Source organism: Hoplias malabaricus, chromosome X1 (genome assembly GCF_029633855.1).
Source record: "Hoplias malabaricus isolate fHopMal1 chromosome X1, fHopMal1.hap1, whole genome shotgun sequence".
Lineage (NCBI taxonomy): Eukaryota > Metazoa > Chordata > Actinopteri > Characiformes > Erythrinidae > Hoplias > Hoplias malabaricus.
Genome location: NC_089818.1, coordinates 26,411,620 through 26,439,399, shown reverse-complemented (window position 1 = coordinate 26,439,399; position 27,780 = coordinate 26,411,620). Strand labels below are relative to the sequence as shown.

At 43.1% G+C, this 27,780-nt stretch overlaps 2 protein-coding genes across 2 annotated transcripts in view; one reads left to right on the top strand and one right to left on the bottom strand.

Moving 5' to 3' along the window:
- LOC136675342 (monocyte chemotactic protein 1B-like) overlaps positions 1–483 on the bottom strand; it is a 3,769-nt gene extending 3,286 nt beyond the window's left edge. The window contains exon 1 of the mRNA XM_066651828.1: positions 1–483. This exon is cut by the window's left edge and continues 107 nt beyond it. The gene's annotated coding sequence lies outside the window, so the exon portion shown is untranslated.
- A 6,424-nt stretch (positions 484–6,907) lies between these two features.
- LOC136676117 (C-C motif chemokine 20-like) lies at positions 6,908–8,421 on the top strand. The gene is made up of 4 exons (XM_066652979.1): positions 6,908–7,201; positions 7,568–7,667; positions 7,949–8,026; positions 8,133–8,421. Exons 1-4 carry the CDS (start codon positions 7,120–7,122, stop codon positions 8,176–8,178), a joined length of 306 nt encoding a protein of 101 aa, XP_066509076.1. The 5' UTR covers positions 6,908–7,119; the 3' UTR covers positions 8,179–8,421.
- Positions 8,422–27,780: the final 19,359 nt, after the last annotated feature.

Here is a 27,780-nt window from a genome sequence, read left to right as displayed (position 1 = left end):
AGTCGGTGAGAGCTCAGTCACAGCCAAGGACTTGCTTATGAAGATGTCTGTTTTCAAATAACTAACCACCTCTAACACATGGCGTTGGGTGTCGGGCTTTTATACATTAACTTGGGGAAAATTCCGGAGCCAAAGTGGCAATTGGGGGGGAATTTCTCACTTGAAGGGGAAGCTTTTTTTGGGTCAAGTGAATATTCCCTTCTTAGAACACCACCACGGGCAGGAAACGAAATTAACATGGCTTTCTTTCTCTTTGGTGCCAGGCACTTTTCCACTAGAGTCGAGCTTAAATTAGACAAACACTGCTTTTAGAAAAAGAGGAGAACTTGTGGATTCTCAAAACATTTGGCCTTATTTTCACAAGATAACTGTGAATGAATTTTTGAATTTTTGAATTTTTGAAGTCAAGAACTAACAGATCAACTCATTCTCACGTAGAAACACGTAAAGTTAAGAAAACAGTTTTGCTGAATAGAAATGGGAACCCCTGGGACCTATCACTGCTAATTTATAATACTTTTTCCACTTCATAACATTTTTGACAATAAAAGTTGTCAGGTGACTGAACTTACAGCTGCATCTATGTGTTTGTAGACAGTTTGTAGTCGTCGTCAGTGCCTCTGTTTAGTTCTGTATTCTTGTCTGTGCTCTTCCTGTTTATCCTTTGTGTTTATTAAAGCAATTTAACCCCTGCCCTCTCTTATCAGGTCATCATAGGTTCTAGAAATCTGTCAGAACTAGTCAATATCATCACCACTCATCACAGATGTGTTTCTGATTAGGAACAGCTCATTTTACTCAGTGTAATATCAGAGAAAGTGCTGCTTCAATGTAATGATTTTCAAAAAAACAGAATATTACAGTATTACAGACGGAATTATTCTGCACATATTTTCTATTAATAAAACTCCAGCAGCACTGCTGTGTCTGATCCTATCCAACTGTCAGCGTCACTGCAGCGCTGACTATGATCCACCACCCAGGAACGTGCTCTGTGGGGGTCCTCTCCGTTGAAGGGCAGGGTGAAGGGGGCTCAGATCTGTGCAGAGCAACAGGGAGACTACAATCTGTAATCAGAAAACTGACAGACAGTTGAAAGAAGTTGGTGATTTAATGCTTTGATTGATTGATATGAAGTTATCAGTTAAAACAGTTCTGCTTTCAAACTCCCGACAAGTCCTTCAGGCAGCTCAGGGTGAAGTGGAACGTTGGAAGCCCGTTTGATTGAATCAGACCTGCAGACAGATACACGGTGTCTGTGTCTAAAACGTCTACGTGAACTCAACGTCCAAGTCAGTAGCAAAAGCTGTGGTAGGAGCAAATAAATCACTTCTCTCACCCAACATTGGAGGCCAAGGGCCCATCCCATCGCAAACAAAGAGCATGTGACGGACCACAAAAGAATAAAGCCCTGTGTTTAATATCCTTCGCTCAGACAGCCCACATCACTTGTGTTATTATAGTGCTCTCACCACTCATTAATTCATGAAGCCATTGACTAACCCCTCTTCAGCAAAAACACTACTTCACAAAGGTCTCCAAAAGCCCTGACCTGGGGTTCAGTCCTCCACAGAAAAGTGGCCATTTAATGTCCAGGAAAAGTGGATATCATCTGAGTCAAGGTACAAACTGTACTCAGAGGTCAAGGTCTGTGTTTGTTGAATGTGTGGATTCAGAAGGCAAGGCCTGCTTCACATTTCTAGCTTCTCAGGAACTATCAGACAAACAAAAAAGGGATTGGACAGATACACCATGACATCTATCCACATCTATTCTACTGTATCTATCCATAATAATAATAATAATAATAATATACTGATCTGTTTAAACTAGGGGCAGAGTTCAGTCCCAAAAAACACCAATCAAAAAAACAGGCAAATACACAGCGAGTAAACAGCACTCTACCCCTGCTGTTGTTGTTGAGGTTTTCAAAGCCTACGGTTAGAAATAGATTTTTCGCAGGGGAGCTGTGCTAATGGAAAAGCGCCCGGGACCAGGGACCGAGAAGCATGTCAAGCCGTGCCGAGTCAAGTCGAGTACGTACCATGCAGTCTGTATTCCATGAGCACAGCAACAGAACTCTAGTGAGACCTGGATGCTGGGGCTGTCATTATACCTTTACCCATCCCTGCACTACCCACACTTCTCCAAATCCCTAACAGCTGATCAAAGATTCTGACTTATGATGCAGTTCATCATCACTGACAGCTGAGAAAGACTGCAGGCAAGATACCACCTCTGGATCTTCAAGCAGTACTCCAAACTCCAGTCGTTTGTCAGAGACATGGGAGAACATGAAGTTACCAAACAAACCCGTGGGCTGCATCATTTGCCCAGATGTTGGACCTTAGATGGCTCATTATTGGAGAGGTCTGTCTAAGTGAGGCCCAAGCCATTTGAGTTGAGCATTCTCATGTCCTTCCTGACCACTAAAGCTCAATCACCAGTCTTAATCTGGCAGGCCATAGGACTAGGTCCATAGCAGTGTTCCCTCGGTGTAGTAGAATATGGCTCACAAGACCAGCCTTTCTTTCTTCCTCAAGAAGTGTATGAACTTGTTGACCCCATGTCAGATTCTGAGACATGCCCTCAAGTCATCATCATCATAACCATCATCTTTTCCGTTTAATCCATTTCAGAGTCGCGGTGGCAACAGGGCGAGCAAAGAAGCCCCGCCATCTCTGTCCCCAACAGCTTCCACCAGCTCCTCCTGAGGGATCCCCAGGTGTTCTCAGTCCAGCCGGGTGATCATCCAGGTGCCTAAACCACCTCCACTGGCTCCTCTCAGCACTGACTTTACTTAGAGCTCCTCCTGGATCACTGAGCTCCTCAACACATCACGGACAGTACGCCCAGCAACCCATTCTGATTGCTTGTACCTGCAATCTCGTTCCTTCGGTTATTACCCAGAGCTCATACCCAGAGAGGACGTAGACTGGTGTCAGATGAATCTACGCTCAACCTCACATACTCTTTTCCAATCACTCGTGAAAACAAGACCCTGAGATATTTGAACTCCTTCACTTGGGGTAGGGCCTCACCCCCGACCCTGACGGGACCATGCCACCTGTTTCTGGGAGATGACCACGGCCTCTGCTGATCTTCACCCAGATTTTCAGTGGTCAGGACCCCCACAGAGCAGGTATGATTTGGGTGGTGGATCATTCTCCAGCGGCACTGCTGTGTCTGATCCACTTCTACCAGCACAACACACTACTAGTGTCACTGCAGCGCTGAGAATGATCCACCACCACATCACACCTGCTCTGTGGGGGTCCTGAGCGCTGAAGAACAGGGGGAAACTGCCTAAGGGTTTGGGGGCAGGCTACAGGGGGATGCTGGGAGTCTTCTTGCATACCATTCTTGGCCACGTAAGGATCTAAGCAAACATCACAGTATTTCACGTAGAATATAAAATCCATCTCATTTTTATGTTTGCTGCTGTTCCAAAAAGTGTTCATCAATTTTAACGTTTCAAATAAAATAAAGTAAACATTGTTATATCACAGTGATAAATGTTGGATAATACCTATTCGATTCTATTGCATAATGTGCTTAAAGATATAGGAAATTCTGTGGGTTTGAAGGGGAAGTGTGATGAATTAACAGAAACATTTTAAAGCGTATGTCTCTGCCATGACCTACTTAAAAGGTTAGACGACACATTTCTCTTTGATTTGAAAGATCAGATGCATAATGTCTCCCTTTGACCTAGAAAATATAAAGAAGTCATCGGCAGCCCACACTTCAGCCTCCCACCACTTCGAGTGACATGTGGGTTTTATTAACAATATGGTTTCTGTTTTCCCAATAGAAACAAGGTTTAAACTTTACCAAGGATTTTCGACATAATAAAAGGAATATTTAAGTCTAAGACTTCAGTCCGTGGCTTTGAAACACGCTTTAAATCTTAAATACTGTAAAAGGAATCTATAACCTCACTTCCAGAAACACTGGGACGCTGAACATTAATAAAAACACAATGCAATTACGTGCAAATCATATAAACCCTATATTTAATAGAAAATAGAACCAAGACAACATTTTTAAATTTGAAACTTGGAACATTAGATTTGTATTTATTTATTTATTATTATTTTTTACAGATATTTGTTCATTTTTGGATTTGATGAACATTTTCCAAAAAAAAGCTGAGACAGGGAACAAAAGATTCTTTTGGAAGTGAAGATGGAGAGGGGTTCACCGCTCTGTGAAAGACTGTGTGGGCAAACAGTGACATAAATCAAGAATAATGTTTCTTTAAATTAAAATAGGAAAGAATTTTTCTCGTGTATAGCTCAGAAACATTTTCCCAAAATCACTCAGTCTGTGAACACAGTTTGTCACTGCATCCAATGCACTTAAGACTCACAAATGTAAAGAAGAAACCATTTACAAACAGAGTCCAGAAACACCTGGACACTCCCTGGGCCCGAGCTCATTTAAGACTTGAAGTGAGGTGGAAAAGTATTGGCAATGGCTGCTACATCCTCTGAGCTAAAGAGGAGAGGGACTTTTTATAAGTACACAGTTCAAAAGCCAGCATCCAGGATATTATTAGTACATGGCATGGGTGACCTCATACCTGGCACTGTTAATGCTGAAGGATATATACAGGTTTTGAGGCACCATGTTGACATCCAGACAATGTCTTTTTCTGAGACAACCTTGTTTATTTCAGTTTGACCAACTCAATTCACATTCTGCACAGATTAGAATCACATTCGTCCTTCAAAAAGAGTCCGGGAGCTGAATTGAAAACAGGTGGTGATTTATAAAACACATTAACACTATAATGCAGACTCTGAGCTGTTGAGTAGCTGAAACAAACAAGAAACGGAATTCAGCAGAAATAGAGTGACTGGTCTCCTCAGTTCCCAAACGCTTACAGATTGTTGTTGAAGGAAAACTCGCCCCGTCACAACCTTTTGGAAAGTGTTGCTGGCATCAATTTCAAAATGGGCAACTATTTTCAAGAAACATGAAACTTTCTCAGTTTCAACATTGAGATTGTTGTTGTTGTTGTACTTAAATGAAATATAGGGTTTACATGAGTTACATTTTACTCAGTGCCCCTACATTTTTTGGAAAGGGTGATGTACACAAAGAAACGTACAGTTACAATCTTTGAAAGATCTTTATTGTGGTTGTATCAAGAGCAGCACCAACATAGTGTACGTTCGTAGGTACCACAGGCTGGTTTTCCCCCTGAGGCAGTTAGATGTAGATCTCAGATAATGATAAGGGAGTAAAGAAACTCTTGGTACATGTGTGTAAGCACTTCTTCAAATTTGGTGGATTGCACGTACAAAATACTCAGCCAAAGACTAACCTCAATTCAGTCGAGTTTCCAGCATTCTGAGTGTTACCATAGAACACCACTGTGTACCTTTTACTGTACAGTTATGGGTCTGATCTGTAATAAAACCAGCAATAAATAGTCTACACTGTCTACCACCACACTTCATTTTAGACTTTACAATAAAAGTTGACACTCTGTAAGAACGAACCCAATCCAGATATATTTCAGAACCCACAAGAACAATACTGTTGTTGGACGTTTTTCTGGGTGGAAAACACTTATTTTTTAAATTAAATGAAATACAAATAAATGAATTAACGTTACATTGTGGTTTATTCTGTGTTTTCCAGTCATTTCTTTGTAATAAAAATGGAAATGAACCCCTTTTTTAACGGCTGTTTACAAAAGAAACAGAAACCAAATTTGCTTTGTTCCTACGACTTATTCAACACGTTAACATTAAGACGTAATATTAGTGTCCATTGTCTCTGAGGCTCTGCTGCTTCTCTTTATACGACTTTCTGCCTGTTCCCTTTCACTCCAGTCACAAGTCAGAATTTTAAATCCTTAACTTTAATAAAAGATTGTTTGTTACATTTGGAGCATAGTGTGACCTTGTTTTATAAGCGGTGTGAATGGGTTACAATAAACACGTATTAACACATATTTTAAGATTATGTAACAAATGTATTATGTTAGTTATTTATTTATTGCAAAGATTTAATATCATTATTATTGTAAAATTATAAAACCACGTTCTCATCATGCTTTATTTCTAACTTAATTTTAATTGAGTTTTAACTGTATATCTCTGATATTCTTCTGTGTTACTGTCTACTCTCTCGTGTTCTTTGACCGAAGAATTTAATACAAACAGCACACACATCCAGTCAAATGTAAAACAAAAAACATTAACTATGTAACAATGATGTTCTATAAATTAAAGAAGAAGAAGAAAATGGTTAAATATATATTTGATATGTATCTTTATATTTATATTGATTATTTCTCCTGATTGATTTGAATGGCCATGGCTGCTGTAAGCAGTGTTTCTAGGAGATGAAATAAAGAGGAATTTCACTGTGGAGATTATGTAACAACTCAAAGCACAGATCATTCATTACATTTTATACATTCCTCGTTACGAATAGCTTTTTAGGAAAAAAAAATAAAAGTGAAACCCAACACTGCCGTAAATCATAGGAATGAAATACTCCTAATGAACCATCTCTGCGTTTACTGCATTGTATAAATATTAGGTTATAGTTTTATAATTTGCATAATAAATTACTTTGTGCATAGGTTAATGTTCAGTGAAATATAAATAAATGTCTAAACTGGGGTTTTATTGATAAAATCACCACAGCTTCTTTTTTAAACAATACTTTTAAGATTAAAGTTATGTTTAAAACACACACACATTATTTTTGCTAAAGACAAAATTCCAGGGACTGTCCTCTAACACAAACACACAATGCTTATGGAATCAATGAATGATGTTGTGGATCACAGCAAGGATTTCTGACCCCTTCAGCAGCGCAAAATAAACTATAGTCTGTTAGAGAGAATACAAACAACCACTAACTCAAAAAACCCCCCAATCCTGTTTTACATGAAGCGTAATGTCCTTCCTCATTGTTGGCTGGAGTTAGCGTGTGGGCGTGTGTCAGTGCTGGAAAATCCGATCTCACATTTGGAATGTACGTTATTTCCATTGATGGGCTATAAATTGACAGCACAGAGATGCAGCCGACACACTCTTACAAGCTCCTCAGCGCTCACACACACTCACTCCACAGCCAGAGAAGACCGAGACAATGACCCAGATTTCTGGAAGCGCTCTCACACTCCTGCTGGTTCTAACAGTCAGTCTGTGCTGCCAGAACGCCACCGCCTTTGGTAAGTATCTGTCTATCTCTCCATCTCTCTTAGTGAAGTCCTGTTCTTTTACTCAGATCCATTCACAAGTGGATGCACATAATCTCTTAAAGACACTGGAATACACTCGTAACCAAAGTGATGCTAACCGTGTACCTTTCACATCTTTAACTTAGTCCCAGCACCTCATTAAACTCCATTTAAATCATTTCACAAAGCAGAGAGATTAAAAACAACAAGGATTGTATTCTCCAGCACTTTATGGATTTATTACAGGCGAATGTTTTCATGCATTAAGAGAATACACAGAAATATATCACTCATAACTCGCTCTGATGGAGAAACTGCTGGAAAGTGCTGATGTATTTGTTTTTTTCTGGTTTTCAGCCTGTTGCAGGAAATACACAAAGGGAGAGATCCCGTTCGGAATCATCAGAGGGTACTCCATCCAGACCATGAGAGGAGTCTGCAACATCGACGCTATTGTGTAAGGGTTAAGAACACTCTCAGTGTAGGTTGTAAAAGAAAACCAAGCCACAAAACACACACAGCTTTGTTCAGATCAAGAACCTGTGGTAGTTCTATTGTTTTATTGTTGTTTTATTTACATCTCAGCAGACAGATCTAGAAGAGTCATTAGCAATTTTAAAAATGATTATTTTGGGCTTGGCTTTTTATTTTACATTAGTTTCCTCTCTTTCTTTGTGTCACACATTTCACTGAAACGTACCGAATAATAATTCCTGTTTTTTTCATCTTCCCCTGCAGCTTCCACACGAGCATCGGCCGAAACGTGTGCGCTGATCCGGCTCAGAGCTGGGTGATGGAGAGCATCCGCAAACTAAAGTACGTACTCTCACTAAACTCCACACGCGAGATTAAAGAAGAAGAAGAATCAGAACGAGACGGTGATTTCCTCCTGAAATGACTTTTATTTTCTTCTTTTCCACAGAGAGAAAGTCAAAGCTCTGAAGAAGAAGAACAAAACTACGCAGTGAAAAGACTCAAGCTAAACACCTCTTTATTGATGGACACTTTATTAAAACTCATATAATATATATATATAGAATAAGAGGAAGATTATTGTTAATTTAATGTTTGGTTTACAGTTTTTTTTAAAACTTTAAATTGTTATTCTTTTAAGAATGTGAACCTGTTTTTTACTCTTTATGCAAAATGCATAACTGCGCTGCATATTTGTATATGCCTTTTTTATTTAAACGCAATAAATCTATATTACTTTTCTAAACTGTGTGTGTGTGTGTGTGAAACTGCTGTGTAAACTGTGGTCCCCACAAGGTCTGTTTTACAAACGCTGTTAGATTAACAGAAATACCATGTGAATAATGTGAATACATTTTAAACTACGTCCAAATAAACACCAGATATGATTCAGACGCTGGGTTTTTAACCTTTCCTTCAGTTCATCGCGCCATGATCAACTCTGTGATGAACCGAATGGGAAATATTTAGAATAGACTTTGAAAAATGTTGGGTTGGTGATGTGACAGGGACAGCGTAGTGGGTAACACTGCTGGAGTCTAGCCCCATCCCAGGTAACAACATCCATTCTATGCTCAGAAGAGTACAGACTCAACAAAGCATTTAAACATTAAACTCAGGAACACAGTGAAAGCTGTAATAGCTGTAAAAACAATGAAATAAAATCGACACCCTGCCTTTAACCGTAGTCTGTTTGTAGGGTAGGAGTTAGCAGCTGCTTTTCATGTTCAGGCCGATTATTCTCTGGTCTTTAGTGTGTATCGTACCTTCTTTCCGCAGTGTGACGTGTCTGCGTTGTGTGGGATGTGTGCTGCTCTTATGTGTTGCACAACGTCCCTGAAGAACAGCATTCATTCAACATTCCTGTGTTACACTGTTTTTACACTGTAATTATAATAAAGACAACAGGGCTGAGGAGAGTACAACATTGTAACTGTGGTAAATTTCCCCAATAGACTTTCAGAGGATAGAGTGGGGCACAGTATTTTTTGTTACTCATAAAGTCATTGATTATTTTGTAAAGTGTTGTTTATATTTATTCCTTCAGTTCTTTCTTTACCTATTTATTTATTCATTTATTTCTATTAAACGGCTCTTTATAAACTATGGGCGGCTTGGTGGTGCAGCAGGTAGGTGTCGCAGTCACACAGCTCCAGGGACCTAGAGGTTATGGGTTCGATTCCCGCTCCGGGTGACTGTCTGTGAGGAGTGTGGTGTGTTCTCTCTGTGTCTGCATGGGTTTCCTCCGGGTGACTGTCTGTGAGGAGTGTGGTGTGTTCTCTCTGTGTCTGCGTGGGTTTCCTCCGGGTGACTGTCTGTGAGGAGTGTGGTGTGTTCTCTCTGTGTCTGCGTGGGTTTCCTCCGGGTGACTGTCTGTGAGGAATGTGGTGTGTTCTCTCTGTGTCTGTGTGGGTTTCCTCCGGGTGACTGTCTGTGAGGAGTGTGGTGTGTTCTCTCTGTGTCTGCGTGGGTTTCCTCCGGGTGACTGTCTGTGAGGAATGTGGTGTGTTCTCTCTGTGTCTGCATGGGTCTCCTCCGGGTGACTGTCTGTGAGGAATGTGGTGTGTTCTCTCTGTGTCTGCATGGGTCTCCTCCGGGTGACTGTCTGTGAGGAGTGTGGTGTGTTCTCCCTGTGTCTGCGTGGGTCTCCTCCGGGTGAATGTCTGTGAGGAGTATGGTGTGTTCTCTCTGTGTCTGCGTGGGTCTCCTCCGGGTGACTGTCTGTGAGGAATGTGGTGTGTTCTCTCTGTGTCTGCGTGGGTTTCCTCTGGGTGACTGTCTGTGAGGAATGTGGTGTGTTCTCTCTGTGTCTGCGTGGTTCTCCTCCGGGTGACTGTTTGTGAGGAATGTGGTGTGTTCTCTCTGTGTCTGCGTGGGTTTCCTCCGGGTGACTGTCTGAGAGGAGTGTGGTGTGTTCTCCCTGTGTCTGCGTGGGTTTCCTCCGGGTGACTGTCTATGAGGAGTGTGGTGTGTTCTCTCTGTGTCTGCGTGGGTTTCCTCCGGGTGACTGTCTGTGAGGAGTGTGGTGTGTTCTCTCTGTGTCTGCGTGGGTTTCCTCCGGGTGACTGTCTGTGAGGAGTGTGGTGTGTTCTCCCTGTGTCTGTGTGGGTTTCCTCCGGGTGACTGTCTGTGAGGAGTGTGGTGTGTTCTCCCTGTGTCTGCGTGGGTTTCCTCTGGGTGACTGTCTGTGAGGAGTGTGGTGTGTTCTCTCTGTGTCTGCATGGGTTTCCTCCGGGTGACTGTCTGTGAGGAGTGTGGTGTGTTCTCTCTGTGTCTGCGTGGGTTTCCTCCGGGTTCTATGGTTTCCTCCCACGGTCCAAAAACACACGTTGGTAGGTGGATTGGTGACTCCAAAATGTCCGTAGGTGTGAGTGAATGTGTGTGTGTGTGTGTTGCCCTGTGAATGACTGGTGCCCCCTCCAGGGTGTATTCCCACCTTGCGCCCAATGATTCCAGGTAGGCTCTGGACCCACCACGACCCTGAACTGGATAAGGGTTACAGATAATGCATGAATGAATTTATAAACACTGAGCCTAAATACATTATACATTCATCAAAATCTATTCTTTACAACGTAGTGGAACATCAAAGACCTGATCATTTTACTTTCTCTAGAATGTTCTCCACAACACACCCCTGGTTCTTTTGGCTCATTTCATACCAATGGTGGTAGAGTGGTCTGTGGGGAGCGTGGTGTGTTCTTCCCGGAGCCCAAATACACACCTGGTAGGTGCAGTGACCATACAAGTGCAATAGGACTGAGTGTGTGGGTGTGTGTCGCCCTGTGACAGACTGGCGCCCCACTCAGGTGTGTTGTTGCCCTGCAGCCAGTGATTCTGTGTAGGCTCTGCACCAACCACGACCCTGAACTGAATAAAGAATTACACACAATGAAGAATATAATGAAACTAACAGGTAAAAGAGAAGTAACATGGAACGGACACAAAAAATGTGACCTGTTCCTGATTGTGGACTTCAGTCCTTCACTTGGCATTTCTCCAGCTACGTCATTCACCCTGGTTTCCCCAAACTTCTCTCCGAACCGATCGAACCATGAAGCCTTTGGAAAACTCCCAGTGACAAAAATAAATGCAGAAGTTCAGCTTTTCAGTGATTAGAGATCCTCACGTCTGCTGTTAAACGCTATTTGTTTATTTAAATAGCTAACGGTTGTTTATTTGAAACGCTCTCAGTCAGAAGACAAAGTGTATATTTGGATTAACCGTGTGGAAAGTTGAAGACATGTGACTGCAGAATTTCCAGGTGTATCTTTCTCACCTGTTCCCAGAGTTCAGCGCCCGGCACAACCAGGAAACACGGTGATGCAATAAACAAGGAAACGTAGGAATGTTGAAGAGCTACAAACCGGTTTAAAATGTAACTTCAGACAGATAAAGCAGGCCACGAACCTGAAACTGTTACACTGTTATTCACCTAGAACTCTTTTAAAAGCCCTGGGATGAACCCAAAACTACAATACACTAATATTTTAATTCAAAAAGAAATGAAAAACAATTACAGACAGATAAAGTAACTCAGAACAGACGTTTTCCCGTTTATTTCTTTAAATGTGGAACATTTGCAGACTGCTTTTTGCAGAAAGAGAGTCAGTAGAAAAGCTAATATCAGCCACACATCTGTAATAATAATGAAACCACAGCTCTGTCCTTGTCCTGACCATAGCTTTAGCGGCTCTGTCCTTTACCTGGTACGTGTTCCCCCCGGTTCCACCACCCTTCCCCTGAAGAGGTGAGATAATAGAACACTTTGGAAACTCTCAGTGACAGAAATTCAACATTCCACTGATTTAGAGAATACCTTTTTACATCAACATTTCTGTGTTAAATTGTATATTGTATAAAATGTATATCTTACAGTTGTTTATTTACAAACGCTCTGCAGTCAGTAGGTCGAGTTTATATTTACATTAACAATGTGGGTATTTAAAGGCATGTGACACTATTTATAGACTTTCTTTATATAGAACTCCTGTGTGTACAGCTCTCACCTGTGTCCCACGCCCTGCACAACAGGAAAAACAATGATGCAAGAAACGAGGAAGTGCGAGGAACCAGTTTAATGAGTAACTTCTGAAAGATAAACAAGGCCATGAACTGCAGCTGTAAACTCCGACTTAAAAAAAGAACTGGGCTTAGCTCAAAACTACAGTACATTATTGTTTTATTTCAAAAGAAATGAAAAGAATTAAACAGATCCATGAAGTAACGCAGTGTGGGAGCTTTTCCCTTTCCTTTCTGTAAATGTTGAAGATTTGCAGAGAGCTGTTTTGGAGAAAGAAGAATCATTCAATGCTCCTTCAGATGATATTTTAAATTTCCTTATATTTATATTTTATTGTCTTTTACCAGAGCGTCACGGTGGTGCAGCAGGTACTGTCTCTGTCACAGCCCCAGGGTCCTAGAGGTTGTGGGTTTGAGTCCCGCTCCGGGTGACTCTCTGTGAGGAGTGTGGTGTGTTCTCTCTGTGTCTGCGTGGGTTTCCTCCGGGTGACTGTCTGTGAGGAGTGTGGTGTGTTCTCTCTGTGTCTGCGTGGGTTTCCTCCGGGTGACTATCTGTGAGGAGTGTGGTGTGTTCTCCCTGTGTCTGTGTGGGTTTCCTCCGGGTGACTGTCTGTGAGGAGTGTGGTGTGTTCTCTCTGTGTCTGTGTGGGTTTCCTCCGGGTGACTGTCTGTGAGGAGTGTGGTGTGTTCTCTCTGTGTCTGCGTGGGTTTCCTCCAGGTGACTGTCTGTGAGGAGTGTGGTGTGTTCTCCCTGAACACACCACACTCACAAAAAGAGATTATGCAAAGTGAACATCATTGTCCACCATGAGTGCACCTTATAGTGGTTAAATGGCATATGGTGTGTATAGTGTATAGTGTGTGTACAATATTAATAACGTTTACATACACATTGTTTGTTGTGGTGAGACCTCGGGTTTGGGGAGGCCTTTAAAATGCTGCACTACATAAATTTGAACACTAGATGTCCTCCAAACATCTCTATGTGTGCTTCCTATTTACAGTATGTTCCTACAGTTCATTTAATAACATGAGAAAACCCTGGAAATCAGCAATAACATGCACAGTTCAGAAACATGTGTAAAACTTAAATGTGTGTGTGTGTGTGTAGGGACATGTGATCATCCAATAAAACTCATGAACTCATTAACAGGGTCTTAACTAATCTTTATCTTTCAGCCATGAGGACATCACAGAAACCCATCCCTGAAGAAGCACTGGGTGATGTTCCATTATTATTCCAGAGAACGCCACGCAGCCAGTGCTTTATGGCGCTTTAGGAACGAACACCTGAGACAGTGCCCTGGTTTAGTGTTAGCTTTAGGACTGATTTAAAGGAAATGGAGATGGTTCTTAAATGTCTTGGTCGTGCTCTGAGGCTGATCACAACTGAGGAGCTGAGCCCTTTAGTCTCTTCACAGCTTCCAATGTTTCTGTTTAAATCAGCGTTTCCCTCGGGAAACTTCATCACTTTAAAGAGAATGTCTGTGAGTCGGTTGTCTCTGGTTTGTTTGAATGTAAGTTTTTTAAGGTGGAATGGTTTTGGTTTGACCAAATAATTAATCTTTTTACGCGGCTGAAGGGTAAATTGTAAGTGTTTATTCATTGTTTAAATTCCCACAGAAACAGTAACTCGAGCTGTTTAGTTTTGTAGCACTTTCCCTCTGTGTTTACTTTCATGCAGTTAGCGCTCTCCTGAATTTAGAGTCAGTTCCACCTTAAGTAATGTAACTGTAACAGCAAAAATAAGTCAGTGTTACCCCCCTATGGAGCAGGAATAGAGCAACATCCTCATCTTGGTTGGTGCTTTTCAGCGTTTGGAGTCTCTCCGTTGTCTAAAAACCTCCAGATGGCGTTTCTCTGCCGTGAGCAGAGAGAGAGAAAGCCTAGCACCGGACCCAGACACTTTGTTTTTTTACCCATTTACAGACACTGGGGCTTCGTAAACACATTAGAGCGGTTTACAGAGCAGCACATGGAGCTTTATACACAGGGTTTTATTGATTACAATCGTGAACATGCCTTTAACATTCTATTGTCTTTACAAATACATCTTTTACGTTTATTTACATTTCATCTTACCCACCCATTCACTCTAAATTATGAGTCACATTAGAGACAGGCTTCAAACACAGAAATATTTCAGCACGTGACCAGGACACCGGCGCACCTACAATACCCCTACAGTGTTCTCCAAAATAATAACTTTTTCCTCCATGTTATTTACCCCCAAACACACAGGAATCTTATAGGAATCTAGAAAAAAAGGGTGAGTCAGATATATATTTTTTCTTTGCTTTAATCTCTATCATCTACATTTATGGTCATCTCTAGAGAACAAGTTAAAACCCAGAAGCACACGGATTTAAATCAGTGCTTGTAGGTTCTTCTGTTTGGGTTTGTGAAGGGTTCTGTTATGTGACCCGTGTGTGGGGCAGGAAAGGGCCCTTGACTGGACCCGGGGCCCAACATTTTGCGCTCCGCCTCTGCCTTACACAGAGCATCTGTCTGGTCTCAGAAACGGCTGGGATATGATTTTATTTTCAAATGTCTGTCAAAATCACAACTTCAGTCATTGTCTGTAACCCTTATCCAGTTCAGGGTCGCAGTGGGTCCAGAGCCTACCTGGAATCATTGGGCACAAGGCAGGAACACACCCTGGAGGGGGCACCAGTCCTTCACAGGGCATACTGTCAAATCACAGGTACATACTGTCTGCTCTGGTAGGAAATGACTGGTTACCTGTCGCCATCTAGTGGGAACAGGGGACACATGCTGATGCTCCATGTTTTATTGGCAATGTGTGTTTTTATGGGACTTTTCCAAACGGTGTTTACTGAGTTTTACTTTGTCAGCACAGTCACGGCTGTGTTTATTATTTTATATGACTCCCTTTAACACGACTGAGTTAAATATGTTCTACAAGATAAAAATGTATAAAATAAAACGTAACATTTTCACAGGCCACTTTTTGTGGTTTATTTCTTCTTAAATTCAGTAAATACACTGTAATTGTGCTTTAAATGTGGAGACGTGTGTCCTCTGACTGTTCGGCTGTCAGTGTTCCCTCTGAGATCCAGACACAGCTGCAGCAGATGTGCAGTCATGGGACAGGATGTCAATCCAGTGATGCCTCACTATACTCTTCCTGTTGACTCGCGTTAGAGGCCTTTTCCACTGTTCTACTTTACTCTAATGTACCTTCAGCAGATAATACAACAACACAGAAAGATCCTTCAGAAAAACATATAGCCTCAGGGCTGAGGGATTTCCTGCTCTGTGCACACCTTTCAGCACAAGAAGGACCTGTTAATTTAATCTGATCTAGGGGGGGGGGCATTTATATGGATACACCTTAATAAAATGGGAATGGTTGGTGATATTAACTTCCTGTTTGTGGCACATTAGTATATGGGAGGGGGGGAAACTTTTCAAGATGGTGGTGACCATGGCGGCCATTTTGAAGTCAGCCATTTTGGATGCAACTTTAGTTTTTTCAATGGGAAGAGGGTCATGTGACATCAAATTTATTGGGAATTTCACAAGAAAAACAATGCTCTTGGTTTTAACGTGACTTTATTCTTTCATGAGTTATTTACAAGTTTCTGACCACTTATAAAATGAGTTCAAAGTGCTGCCCATTGTGTTGGATTGTCAATGCAACCCTCTTCTCCCACTCTTCACACACTGATAGCAACACCGCAGGAGAAATGCTAGCACAGGCTTCCAGTATCCGTAGTTTCAGGTGCTGCACATCTTGATGGTATGGTGTGATATACGGGCTACAAAGATAGTGGGGCCATTCTTCATCATTGGAAGTCTCAAGGCCACTGAATATGAAAAATTGCTACATGATGATGTGTTTCCCTCTTTATGCACTGAAGCTGGCACGTTCCCTGAGTTTTTCCAGCAAGACGGTGCACCACCACATTATGGGTGTCAGGTCCGAGCGTTCCTAGATGAACAGTTTCCTGGAAAGTGGATTGGTCGTCGTGGGCCAGTTGAATGGCCTCCAAGGTCTCCCGATCTGACCCCCTTAGACTTTTATCTTTGGGGTCATCTGAAGGCAATTGTCTCTGCTGTGAAGATACGAGACGTGCAGCACCTAAAACTACGGAGACTGGAAGCCTGTGCTAGCATTTCTCCTGCGGTGTTGCTATCAGTGTGTGAAGAGTGGGAGAAGAGGGTTGCATTGACAATCCAACACAATGGGCAGCACTTTGAACACATTTTATAAGTGGTCAGAAACTTGTAAATAACTCATGAAATAATAAAGTTACGTTAAAACCAAGCACACCATTGTTTTTCTTGTGAAATTCCAGTAAGTTTGATGTGTCACATGACCCTCTTCCCATTGAAAAAACAAAAGTTGGATCCAAAATGGCCGCCATGGTCACCACCCATTAGAGCACAGACTCACTTCACTGTGAAGTTAAATGATGAGAAATTTAAAACAGACCAAAGAAACAATGTGGAACACTTTTTCAGTAAAACGTTCAGTAAACGTCACTTAGGGACGTCATGATTTAAAGTGAAGGGAACGTTTGGGATCTTAGAAATTGTTTGTGACACTTATGTCACCACGATCCCTCGTGGGCCACATCAGCTTCGGCTGCTAAGCTACAGTCTTTGTAAAGAAAAATCAAAGGAGTGAGCCTCTTCATTTCTCCGTGGTTCGTCCACACACCAGTGAGACTCAGTGGAAACACAAAGGACACTTTCAGTTACTTTCAGTGAGGTCACAGTGTGATGTATTTTTGGGAGCTTATCAAAAATGAAGGAATTATTTGGAAGATTATCCCCTTTGCTTCATTTACAGCTCCAGCTCCTCTCAAAGGATTAACATTTCTGTGAATATTTCACGTCACTCCACCACAAGGTCATTACTGAGGTCACAGGCTGGTGATGGATTAGTTGTGGATCGCGGATGCCTCTCCAGCTCATCCCAAACGCATAGGATGTAGATCCATCGCTCCAGAGAACACAGGCCCACTGCTGTGAGGGCTCTAGACCCATATATACCCTTTATACCCCTTTAGGCTCATGTACAGCTGCTTCTGAGGTCAATGTAGTAATAAATATTAGGGTTTTAGACAGACTTTGTTTGTTCCACACTGAGAAATGTTAAAGAAGAAGAGCAGAGGGGTGTGTGGAAACAGACCTGAGGAATAACTGTGTCCTGAATGAAGGAAAAAACAGACTTCACAGCCACTCAGAACTGCATTCTGGGAAATAACTTCTGAATGTGTCATTGTGATTAACGTGACTTTAACCCGAACTTAAAGCAGCCTTTCGTTGTATAACGTCATGATTTGTGCATTCGGGTGGACACTGATCACAGGTTATATTTTGTATCTTCTGAACACTTCCCTTCAGGCCACACTCCCACTTCCTGTTGCTGCTCCCGGAGCCTAATTACAAAGCCTCAGTGCTCTAGCTGCTCTAGTCGAGCCATTAAATCAATCATCACTGCTCCTCTGTGCACCACTGAGCACATATCCTGGTGCATAATGTAGGAATACACTCACAAACACTCACACACACTTCCGAATGCGCTCTTAATTTACAGACGCTGTTTTTTCCTCTTGTCTTTTGTCTGTAGACACAACAGCAGAAAGACTCTAGCTCAGAAGCAATTAGGCCTCTGAGTTATCCTCCTCAAGTATGACATCACATGGAACACACACACACACACACACACAAACACACACGCCTAAAACAAACTTTAAAAAGTTGGGACAGGGGCATTTTGACCACTGTGTTTTAGTTACAGTTTGGGAACAGAGGATACCAGTGGTTGCGGTTTAACCTCTGGACTGTAGTTCTCTTCATGATTCTCATTAGAAGGAAGATCTAACGCTGAGCTCAGGCTGTAAAATACACCGGAGGAAAACACACGAAAACATTCAGAATCAAGGGTCTGAGCCTGTGCAGTCAGAACCCCAGTGTAGCTCTTAGAGTACAGCCTCAGACCCCGAGTCCCACCACAGCCAACACTCAGCCGTACATTAATTAAGTACACGGGGTAGTTGTACGTTGGTGGAGGCGATGGGGACACACACAGCCTGGTGTTTTTACTTTCAGGTGATCTTCTATGTAAAAAAGGCTGGTGAGCACTGGTTTAGACAAATCACAGATCACAGTTTTAGGGCGTTTTAAACATGACCTGTTCAGGAATGGGGAAAGCAGAAACATCAGGGTCATCAGAGAACAACTAACGGTTTCTGAAAATCAGGATTGTGTGTATTTTTATTAATTAATGTCTTTATGGAAGTTGTGTCTGTTGTAACACTCCATTTCCCCTCATTTGTGTTTCACATTGAAATATGACAAGAGCCTGGTGTGTAATTTCTTACATTAATTTATTATGAACTCATGGTAACAACACACTGTTTTCATTAACCCTTTACTAAACGTTTAAGTTTGGACTGAATTCACAGATTTCTCACAGCGGTGGAACAGAGGATTGTTTGGTTTTTAAACCTCCTTTCAACTCACAACAATGGCTTAAAAGCACGGGTCGGCTGCTGGGGGACTGTTTATTGAAGAGAAAGATTGAGGGGCTGACTTTAGTGCTTTACACAGATGTGTTTTAGAGGAGGGACCTGAACTTCACTGTGGGGTCCAGGTGATGGACAAAGCTGAGGAGCGCTCGGTTTAAAATATTCAAAGGACGTGTGGAACCCAGGCAGTTCGTTCTGCCATTTTATCTACTTTTGTCCATTCAATCTCTCTCTCTCTCTCTCTCTCTCTCTCTCTCTCTCACACACACACACACACACACACACACACACACACACACACACACACACACACACACACCCTAACATGAGTTGCAGCATTTAAGCCAGTTCCGGCCTGCAGGCTGTGGTGTATAATTTAAGTAACAAAACCGGCAAATGAGAAGAACATCCAGATGATTACACATTCATCTTCCGCTTCCTTCCATCCGTTAGACACACACACACACACACACACACACACACACACACACACACACACACACACACACACAAAACCCCCAATTAAGCCCAGGAGGATGCAGGCAGTGCGGCTGATTCTATTTGTGTCCCCCTTGAAAAACTTGAGATCCATGAAGGAAGGAGAGAGAGAGAGAGAGAGAGATGCAGAGAGAGAAAGATGCAGAGAGAGAGAGATGCAGAGAAAGAGAGACAGAGAGAGAGAGAGAGAGAGACAGAGAGAGATGTAGAGAGAGAGAGATGCAGAGAAAAAGAAAGAGAGATGCAGAGAGAGAGAAAGAAAGAAACAGAGATGCAGAGAAAGACAGATGTAGAGAGAGAGATGCAGAGAGAAAGAAAGAGAGAGATGTAGAGACAGAGAAAGAAAGACAGAGATGCAGAGAGAAAGAAAGACAGAGAGATGCAGAGAGAGAGAGAGAGATGTAGAGAGAGAAAGACAGAGAGAGAGAGAGAGAGAGACAGAGAGAGAGAGAGAGAGAGAGAGAGAGGAAAAAAAGACAAATATTGCAATGAAGAAATCCATAACGATGAGGGGCATGATTCAGATCAGATTTTAAAATCATTATAATAATAATAATAATAATAATAATAATAACAGTGAATCATATTATAGATTTACGGCAGAGTGGACACTCGGACCCTGGCCCTTACTGTGGAGGGCGCTGAAGTGTGTGTCCTTTAGTGAAGTGGTAAAGGACATGGCCACAGTTCCACTCATTGTTCAGCGAGCTTTACGAACTCAAACCCACCGACAGCAATGAATGTTGATTGTGACCTTTGAAGGAAGAGGACGGAGCGTCGGGGCTGAGGTTAGCGCCCGGGAGGGTGAAGTGTGGCCGGTCGCAGGGCACAGTCAACGGTCGATGGTTTTTAGAACGTTAGCATCAAACTCACCGACAGCGTTGAATGTTCCCCAAAACCACGCAGAGGAAAGTAACTGTAACTCACATGATCCACACAGAGGCTGTGGAACGAGAGAAAAATCAGCATTAATATCCAACATGAAGACACACAATCAGGCTTTTACTCCAGAAATTGATTTCAATTAGTTCTAACCTCTTTATCCCTTTGATCCAGTCCCAGCTGAATGTATTTATATGATTTCAATAATCGACAACATTCTTCACAAAGAACTCCACCGAGTTACACCCAGGACTCTACCACAGCCCGGAGAACACACGCCTTTAACTCCATTTCCTTTATTGATTCTTTCTTTTCATTATTGCTCTCTAATTTTAATGAAATAAACCTTTATTAGTATTTCATTAGTACATCAGAACACAACTAAACAGCCACCAGTGAAACCATAGTAACCACCTGGAACACCTACGTTCACTGGGCACCTCAGAGTGCTTAACGACATCTGACCTTTAACTGTTCTGTATTCTACCACTAAGCACTGTTTCAGAATGACACAACACACACACACACACAACACACACACACACACACACACACACTAGTGCACTAGGGGCTGTGAACACACACACACACACACACACACTAGTGCACTAGGGGCTGTGAACACACACACAGACACACACACACTAGTGCACTAGGCGCTGTGAACACACACACACACACACTAGTGCACTAGGGGCTGTGAACACACACACACACTAGTGCACACACACAAACTTCACTCACACATACACACACACACACACACACACTAGTGCACTAGGGGCTGTGAACACACACACACACACACACACACACTAGTGCACTAGGGGCTGTGAACACACACACAGACACACACACACTAGTGCACTAGGGGCTGTGAACACACACACAGACACACACACACACTAGTGCACTAGGGGCAGTGAACACACACACACACACACACACACACACACTAGTGCATTAGGGGCTGTGAACACACACACACTAGTGCACTAGGCGCTGTGAACACACACACACACACTAGTGCACTAGGGGCTGTGAACACACACACACACGCACTAGTGCACTAGGGGCTGTGAACACACACACACACACACACACACACACACACTAGTGCACTAGGGGCTGTGAACACACACACACACACACTAGTGCACTAGGGGCTGTGAACACACACCCAGAGCAGGGGGGGTGTTATCCCCGGTGCCAGGGAGAAGTTGTGGGTTCAGTGCCTTGCTCAAGGGCCCCTCAGCTGTGGATTGAGGAGGAGGACAGTGCTGTTCCTTCACTCCCACCGCCCCCAGTTTTCCTGCTGCTCGTGGGAATAGAACCAATGACCTTTCACCTAGTTTGACCCTAGTGTGTCAGAAGCTAATTTATATACGCATTTAACTCTCAATGGCAAACAACAACCTGTGACTTTTCAAACCAGAACAAACAGGAACACCGAGGTGAAACAGTCCAAAGCTCTGCAGGGTTTCACACGAAAGGCCAGATATCTAACTTTCTGCTTTATTTTATTTATTCCTTTTTGATTGTGGGAAAGGTTGTGTGACTGTGAGAAACATTTCAACTTCCTGGGGGCTCTGGAACATAACTGTTGGCTAATGTTGGATTTCCACACTCTGACTGTGTCCAAAATCTTTCTCTCCTCCCTGTGTAGACTGAATATGATCTATCCCTGAGGTTAAATCAGGACCTAGGTGTGCTGTGGTACTGGCCAACCGCTGTAAAACCCCTGCCTGGACCCTTTATTTGACACAATACTTCACTTTACGTCACTGTGGAGTTGTGTAAACACGACTGATTCACAAACTTCTCTTTGTTAGACGTGTCCTACAAGAGCTGCTGCCAGGAGCCGTTATTTAGGGACCAATGTAATGCCTTTAGTAGCGTGTAGTGAGAGATATGGGATCACTGCTCTCAGCAAGTTTAAATGTTTTTCAGATATACACTACACCCGCTCCGGGTCACTGTCTGTGAGGAGTGTGGTGTGTTCTCTCTGTGTCTGCGTGGGTTTCCTCCGGGTGACTGTCTGTGAGGAGTGTGGTGTGTTCTCCCTGTGTCTGCGTGGGTTTCCTCCGGGTGACTGTCTGTGAGGAGTGTGGTGTGTTCTCCCTGTGTCTGCGTGGGTTTCCTCCAGGTGACTGTCTGTGAGGAGTGTGGTGTGTTCTCCCTGTGTCTGTGTGGGTTTCCTCCGGGTGACTGTCTGTGAGGAGTGTGGTGTGTTCTCCCTGTGTCTGTGTGGGTTTCCTCTGGGTGACTGTCTGTGAGGATTGTGGTGTGTTCTCCCTGTGTCTATGTGGGTTTCCTCCGGGTGACTGTCTGTGAGGAGTGTGGTGTGTTCTCCCTGTGTCTATGTGGGTTTCCTCCGGGTGACTGTCTGTGAGGAGTGTGGTGTGTTCTCCCTGTGTCTATGTGGGTTTCCTCCGGGTGACTGTCTGTGAGGAGTGTGGTGTGTTCTCCCTGTGTCTGCGTGGGTTTCCTCCGGGTGACTGTCTGTGAGGAGTGTGGTGTGTTCTCCCTGTGTCTATGTGGGTTTCCTCCGGGTGACTGTCTGTGAGGAGTGTGGTGTGTTCTCCCTGTGTCTGCGTGGGTTTCCTCCGGGTGACTGTCTGTGAGGAGTGTGGTGTGTTCTCCTGGAGCTTATAGCTGCAGGGCCTCTGAGGTACAATCTTACTCATGAACCTCTACAGGGTCTCAGTGCAGCATCTCTGAGATCAGTCCCTTCCCCTACATGTGTCTACGGCCTTTCATTCTCTAATAAAGCCTCAAAGAGGCCCAGGCTCCATACATATGGCAGACAATCACCCACCCATCTGCTGACACACACACACACCCCTTATACAAGAGGCTAAGCTCTTGCTCGTGCATATTATCAATTTAAATCCTCAGTGAAATTGGGCGTCCATGTGTTATACACTATTCTTCCATAAAAACACACGGATACACAAACAGACACAGGCATGTAGCCCACACAAACATCAACAGTGACGCACAAATATCTTCAGTTCCACATATATGACCACACACACACACACACAAAACCACTCCACAACCCAGCACCAGATGAGGAACAGGAGACGGTGGGGGGAATGGGGTTCTCCATGGTGACAGGGGTGTGGGAGAGGCATGTGTTAATCCACAGACAGGGCTCTTAGGGGCATGTGTGTGTGAATGGGTGAATAGGAGGGGTTCAGGGCGGGACCCCGCACCCCGGTTTAAACATGTCGTTCGTATTGAGTGAGATTTGTGCCGCTCTGAGAGAAAACAGCGGCATGAAGCGCGAGAGAGAGAGAGAGAGAGAGAGAGAGAGAGAGAGAGAGATACAGAGAGAGAGAGAGAGAGAGAGAGAGATACAGAGAGAGAGAGAGAGATACAGAGAGAGAGAGAGACAGACAGATAGAGAGATATACAGAGAGAGAGAGAGAGACAGATAGAGAGAGATAAAGAGAGAGAGAGAGACACAGAGAGAGAGACAGAGAAATTGAGAGAGAGAGAGAGAGAGAGAGAGAGACAGAGAGAGAGATAGAGAGAGAGACAGAGAGAGGGAGACAGAGAGAGAGATAGAGAGAGAGAGAGATAGAGACAGAGAGAGATACAGAGAGAGAGACAGAGAGATTGAGAGAGAGAGAGAGAGAGAGATAGAGACAGAGAGAGAGATAGAGAGAGAGACAGAGAGAGGGAGACAGAGAGAGAGATAGAGAGAGAGACAGAGAGAGAGACAGAGAGAGAGATAGAGATAGAGAGACAGACAGAGAGAGAGAGAGAGAGACAGAGAGAGACAGAGAGAGATAGAGAGAGATAGAGAGAGAGACAGAGAGAGAGAGAGAGAGAGATACAGAGAGAGAGAGAGAAAGAGAGACACAGAGAGACAGAGAGAGATAGTGTTGATATAATGTATAACAAGCACTAGTTTCCAGTAGGTGAACCTTTATTTAATATTATTTTATTTCTTTATTTGATTAGTTTTTTGACTGTGGTGGAGGGGAGATATCCTCTGTAAAGTAGACGGTGACTGAGTGCTGACGCAGCTCAGTGTTAATATCAAGGTTAGAACAGAAGAGAACTGAAGTGAAAGCAGTTGTAGAGAAACATGGAGCTGTGGGGTGATGGCGATCGTCTCTCACATGGATCCCCTCACTATAGAGGCTCTGCACTGGGGAGGTCATCTGAAACATCCAGAGGCTTTCTGTAGTAAAGCTATAAATGTTTCTAAGTGTCTCCCTCAACCCATTTTCCTCAGAATCCTTAAAATAGAAGCGCTTCTGAACCTTCATCATCAATGACTTCATTTTCACAGACGAGTAGATGACATTTACATCCACTGTTTCCAGCCCTCGCACGCTTGTTTATTTCACACCACTGAAGCAGCCTGTTCCTGTGTTTATTCTCAGCCACAGACGTAATAAAGACAGTTACTGAGGTATCATCCGCAAACCAAATCTCTAAATGAAATGATGGAAGTCTTGACAATAAAAGGACAACAAACCTGACCCTGAGGGGAACCCAAGCTACAAGCCCTTGTACTGAACCCACAAATATCTGTCTACAGCTTTAACTCCAGGGTGTTTGAATTTCAGAAACAGAACTATGTCATGACTTTATAAACACATCTGAACACAAGAATGCACCCGTTTTCCAAATGTGAAGCGCCTCCTGAAGGCGAAGGCTTCCTCAGTAGATGGATCCTCTCTGTGTGTGAACTGCCATGTGTCAGTATTCTACAGCGTTGTCGTAGGAACCGTGGGGATGGGGGGGCGTTCCCCGCAAAACTGGAAACAGCTGCATTTGTCCCCTACAAAATGATACGATGGAGAGAAATAATATAATAGTTTTCAGGGTAAACTTTTATTTTGAAGATTAACACGCTTTGGCAGTGAGTCAGACACAGGGCGGGGCTTCTTTCAGCCTTCGTTAAGACCTCTGTTCAAACGTAAAGCTGCTCCAATCATCAGCTCCACCTCCGCTTCACCGTCAGAGTCTGGTTTATAACGGTAGTGTTGACCAGCTCTGGTCTGAGGTCAGTGACGAGAGCACCACAGAGAACAGTAAGAGATAATTAGAGTTATAAACTGTTAGGGAAACAGAGGAGGGTCTGAGAGTTAGTGAATGTTAATATCAGCTGTGTTCAGGGCGTGAGACAGAGCTCTAAACATGCAGCAGGTTAACGTTAGTCTCCGGCCGTGTCCCAAACCGCACACTGCTGCTCTGAACAGTCAGGGTCTTTACTGTGGGGACGACAGTGTGGTCAGGTGAAGCCTAGCCTCGACTCCACTCCACTGCTACAGTTCTGATGATTCTACTCTAACATTTACATCTTTCATTTTCTTGAATTTTGAGTCCATTACATGACATTTGTGAAATATCTTTTATTATATGCTTTATATATATAATATAAATATAATATATATTTTTCAGTAAGTCATCATCCAAGTTAAACACAACCTCAGCGCAGACCTGGTGTTTGTGTACGATGACCAATGTTCCATAAAAGAGATTTATTTATGGAAAAGCTTTAGGTCACTAATGACATTTAGAGAGAGAGAGAGAGAGAGAGAGAGAGAGACACACAGAGAGACAGAGAGAGAGAGAGAGAGAGAGAGAGAGAGAAAGGCAGAGAGAGAGAGAGAGAGAGAGAGAAAGGCAGAGAGAGAGAGAGAGAGAGAGAGAAAGGCAGAGAGAGAGAGAGAGAGAGAAAGGCAGAGAGAGAGAGAGGAGACTGACAGAGATAGAAAGAAAGAGATAGAGAAAGAGAGAGAGACAGAGAGAGAGAGAGAGAGAGAGAGACAGAGAGAGAGAGAGAGAAAGGCAGAGAGAGAGAGAGAGAGAGAGAAAGGCAGAGAGAGAGAGAGAGAGACACAGAGAGACAGAGAGAGAGAGACAGAGAGAGAGAGAGAAAGGCAGAGAGAGAGAGAGAGAGAGAGAAAGGCAGAGAGAGAGAGAGAGAAAGAGAGAAAGGCAGAGAGAGAGAGAGGAGACTGACAGAGATAGAAAGAAAGAGATAGAGAAAGAGAGAGAGACAGAGAGAGAGAGAGAGAGAGAGACAGAGAGAGAGAGAGAGAAAGGCAGAGAGAGAGAGAGAGAGAGAGAGAAAGGCAGAGAGAGAGAGGAGACTGACAGAGATAGAAAGAAAGAGATAGAGAAAGAGAGATAGAAAAAAAGAGATAGAGATAGAAAGACAGGCGAAGAGAGAGAGAGAGAGATACAGAGAGAGAGAGAGAGAATTCTATAGTTAAATATTAAATCCGACTTAATCTTGTCCGAACAATGCCAACTTTTCTGCACAAACACAAACACAGTAATCTACAGCCATTATAATGTAAATAAACTAATACAGATATGATAAATGTAGCCTGAAAACCACTAGGTCAGAAATAACCAGCGCGAGTCAACGCCCCCAATCACTGTTTGCACAGCGCTGACTCAGGACCTTCATCACGCAGCAATCCACTCTCCACAAAGCCATAATTAAGGCCTCACTACTCTGAGAATCATTTAAAAGCTAAACGATTTATAATTTAGAGTTTATTTTCATTTTTAATGTTTTCTTCTTTCTGTCTCAAGCCTTCCACTGAACACAAAAGGGTCTCTTTCACAGAGGAAGTAGGAGGGGGAGGAAGACGTTGGCTTTTAGAGAAAATCTGACTATTTATATATCTCTCAAACGCCACACATCAGAGACAAAAATAAATGAAACGAAAACCGTTCTTGAAGGCAATAAATAATTTTGTTTGAGTGACTTCAGGCCCCAGTAAAAATAGTACAGCAAGGAATGGGCATTAGTGTGTGTCTCCCTCTCTCTCTCACACACACACACACACACACACACACACACACACACACACGACCTACAGTATTACCTCACGTACTCCTGCTGTACTTAAAGGGGCCGAACAAATGAGAGCAGCGAGGTTGAAGACCCATGATTTAATGTCAAAGATACCCAAAACACCACAATACCCACCCTAGCATCTTTATGGGTTACCATAGAAACCACCTTTATAACCACCTGGAATAACGTTCATTCACTGTCTGTCACCCTTATCCAGTTCAGGGTCGCGGTGGGTCCAGAGCCTACCTGGAATCACTGGGTGCAGGGCAGGAACACACCCTGGAGGGGGCGCCAGTCCTTCACAGGGAAACTGTGCACACAGAGAGCGACAAAACAACACAGCAACCTGAAGTACTGTGTTTTCACTGAGAGTCAGTGACATCACTGAGAGATTCAGCGATGAGATGAAGTTCAGCTCCGCTCATCTCTATGCAAATGAGCAGCGACTACCAATCAGAAAGCAGGCCTTCACCTTCCCGCAGAACGGTTAAATTCACTTTGGTTCCTACTGAAGATCTGTTCCTTTCTTAAACCGAAGGAGACACCCATAATCACTGCGTCCGGACTTGTTTACAGTATAACTTTCAGTTGTAATAAAGAATAAAATAAACCCCCTCTGTAACATGTAAATAATATCGGCTTTGAATGTTTAAGTAGAGGTAGTATTTGATAAATTACATTATTCCTCAATTACAGTGAACATTTGTGTCAAAAATAATGTTCAGTGATTAAATAATATACACACAGCTGTAGGTTTATAATTTCAGTTTGTTAATTTTTTAATATAAAATGAGGTTCTGACAAAAGATATAAAAAAGTCCTGTCAGGATTGTGATCATTTTGTAAAGAAATAA

What these genes read in the sequence shown, in the direction of transcription:
- LOC136676117 (XM_066652979.1), top strand. Translation starts at nt 7,120, where the DNA reads ATGACCCAGATTTCTGGAAGCGCTCTCACACTCCTGCTGGTTCTAACA. An exon ending in CCAGAACGCCACCGCCTTTG is followed by an intron (nt 7,202 to 7,567) that starts GTAAGTATCTGT and finishes TCTGGTTTTCAG; the next exon opens with CCTGTTGCAGGAAATACACA. An exon ending in GAGAGCATCCGCAAACTAAA is followed by an intron (nt 8,027 to 8,132) that starts GTACGTACTCTC and finishes TCTTTTCCACAG; the next exon opens with AGAGAAAGTCAAAGCTCTGA.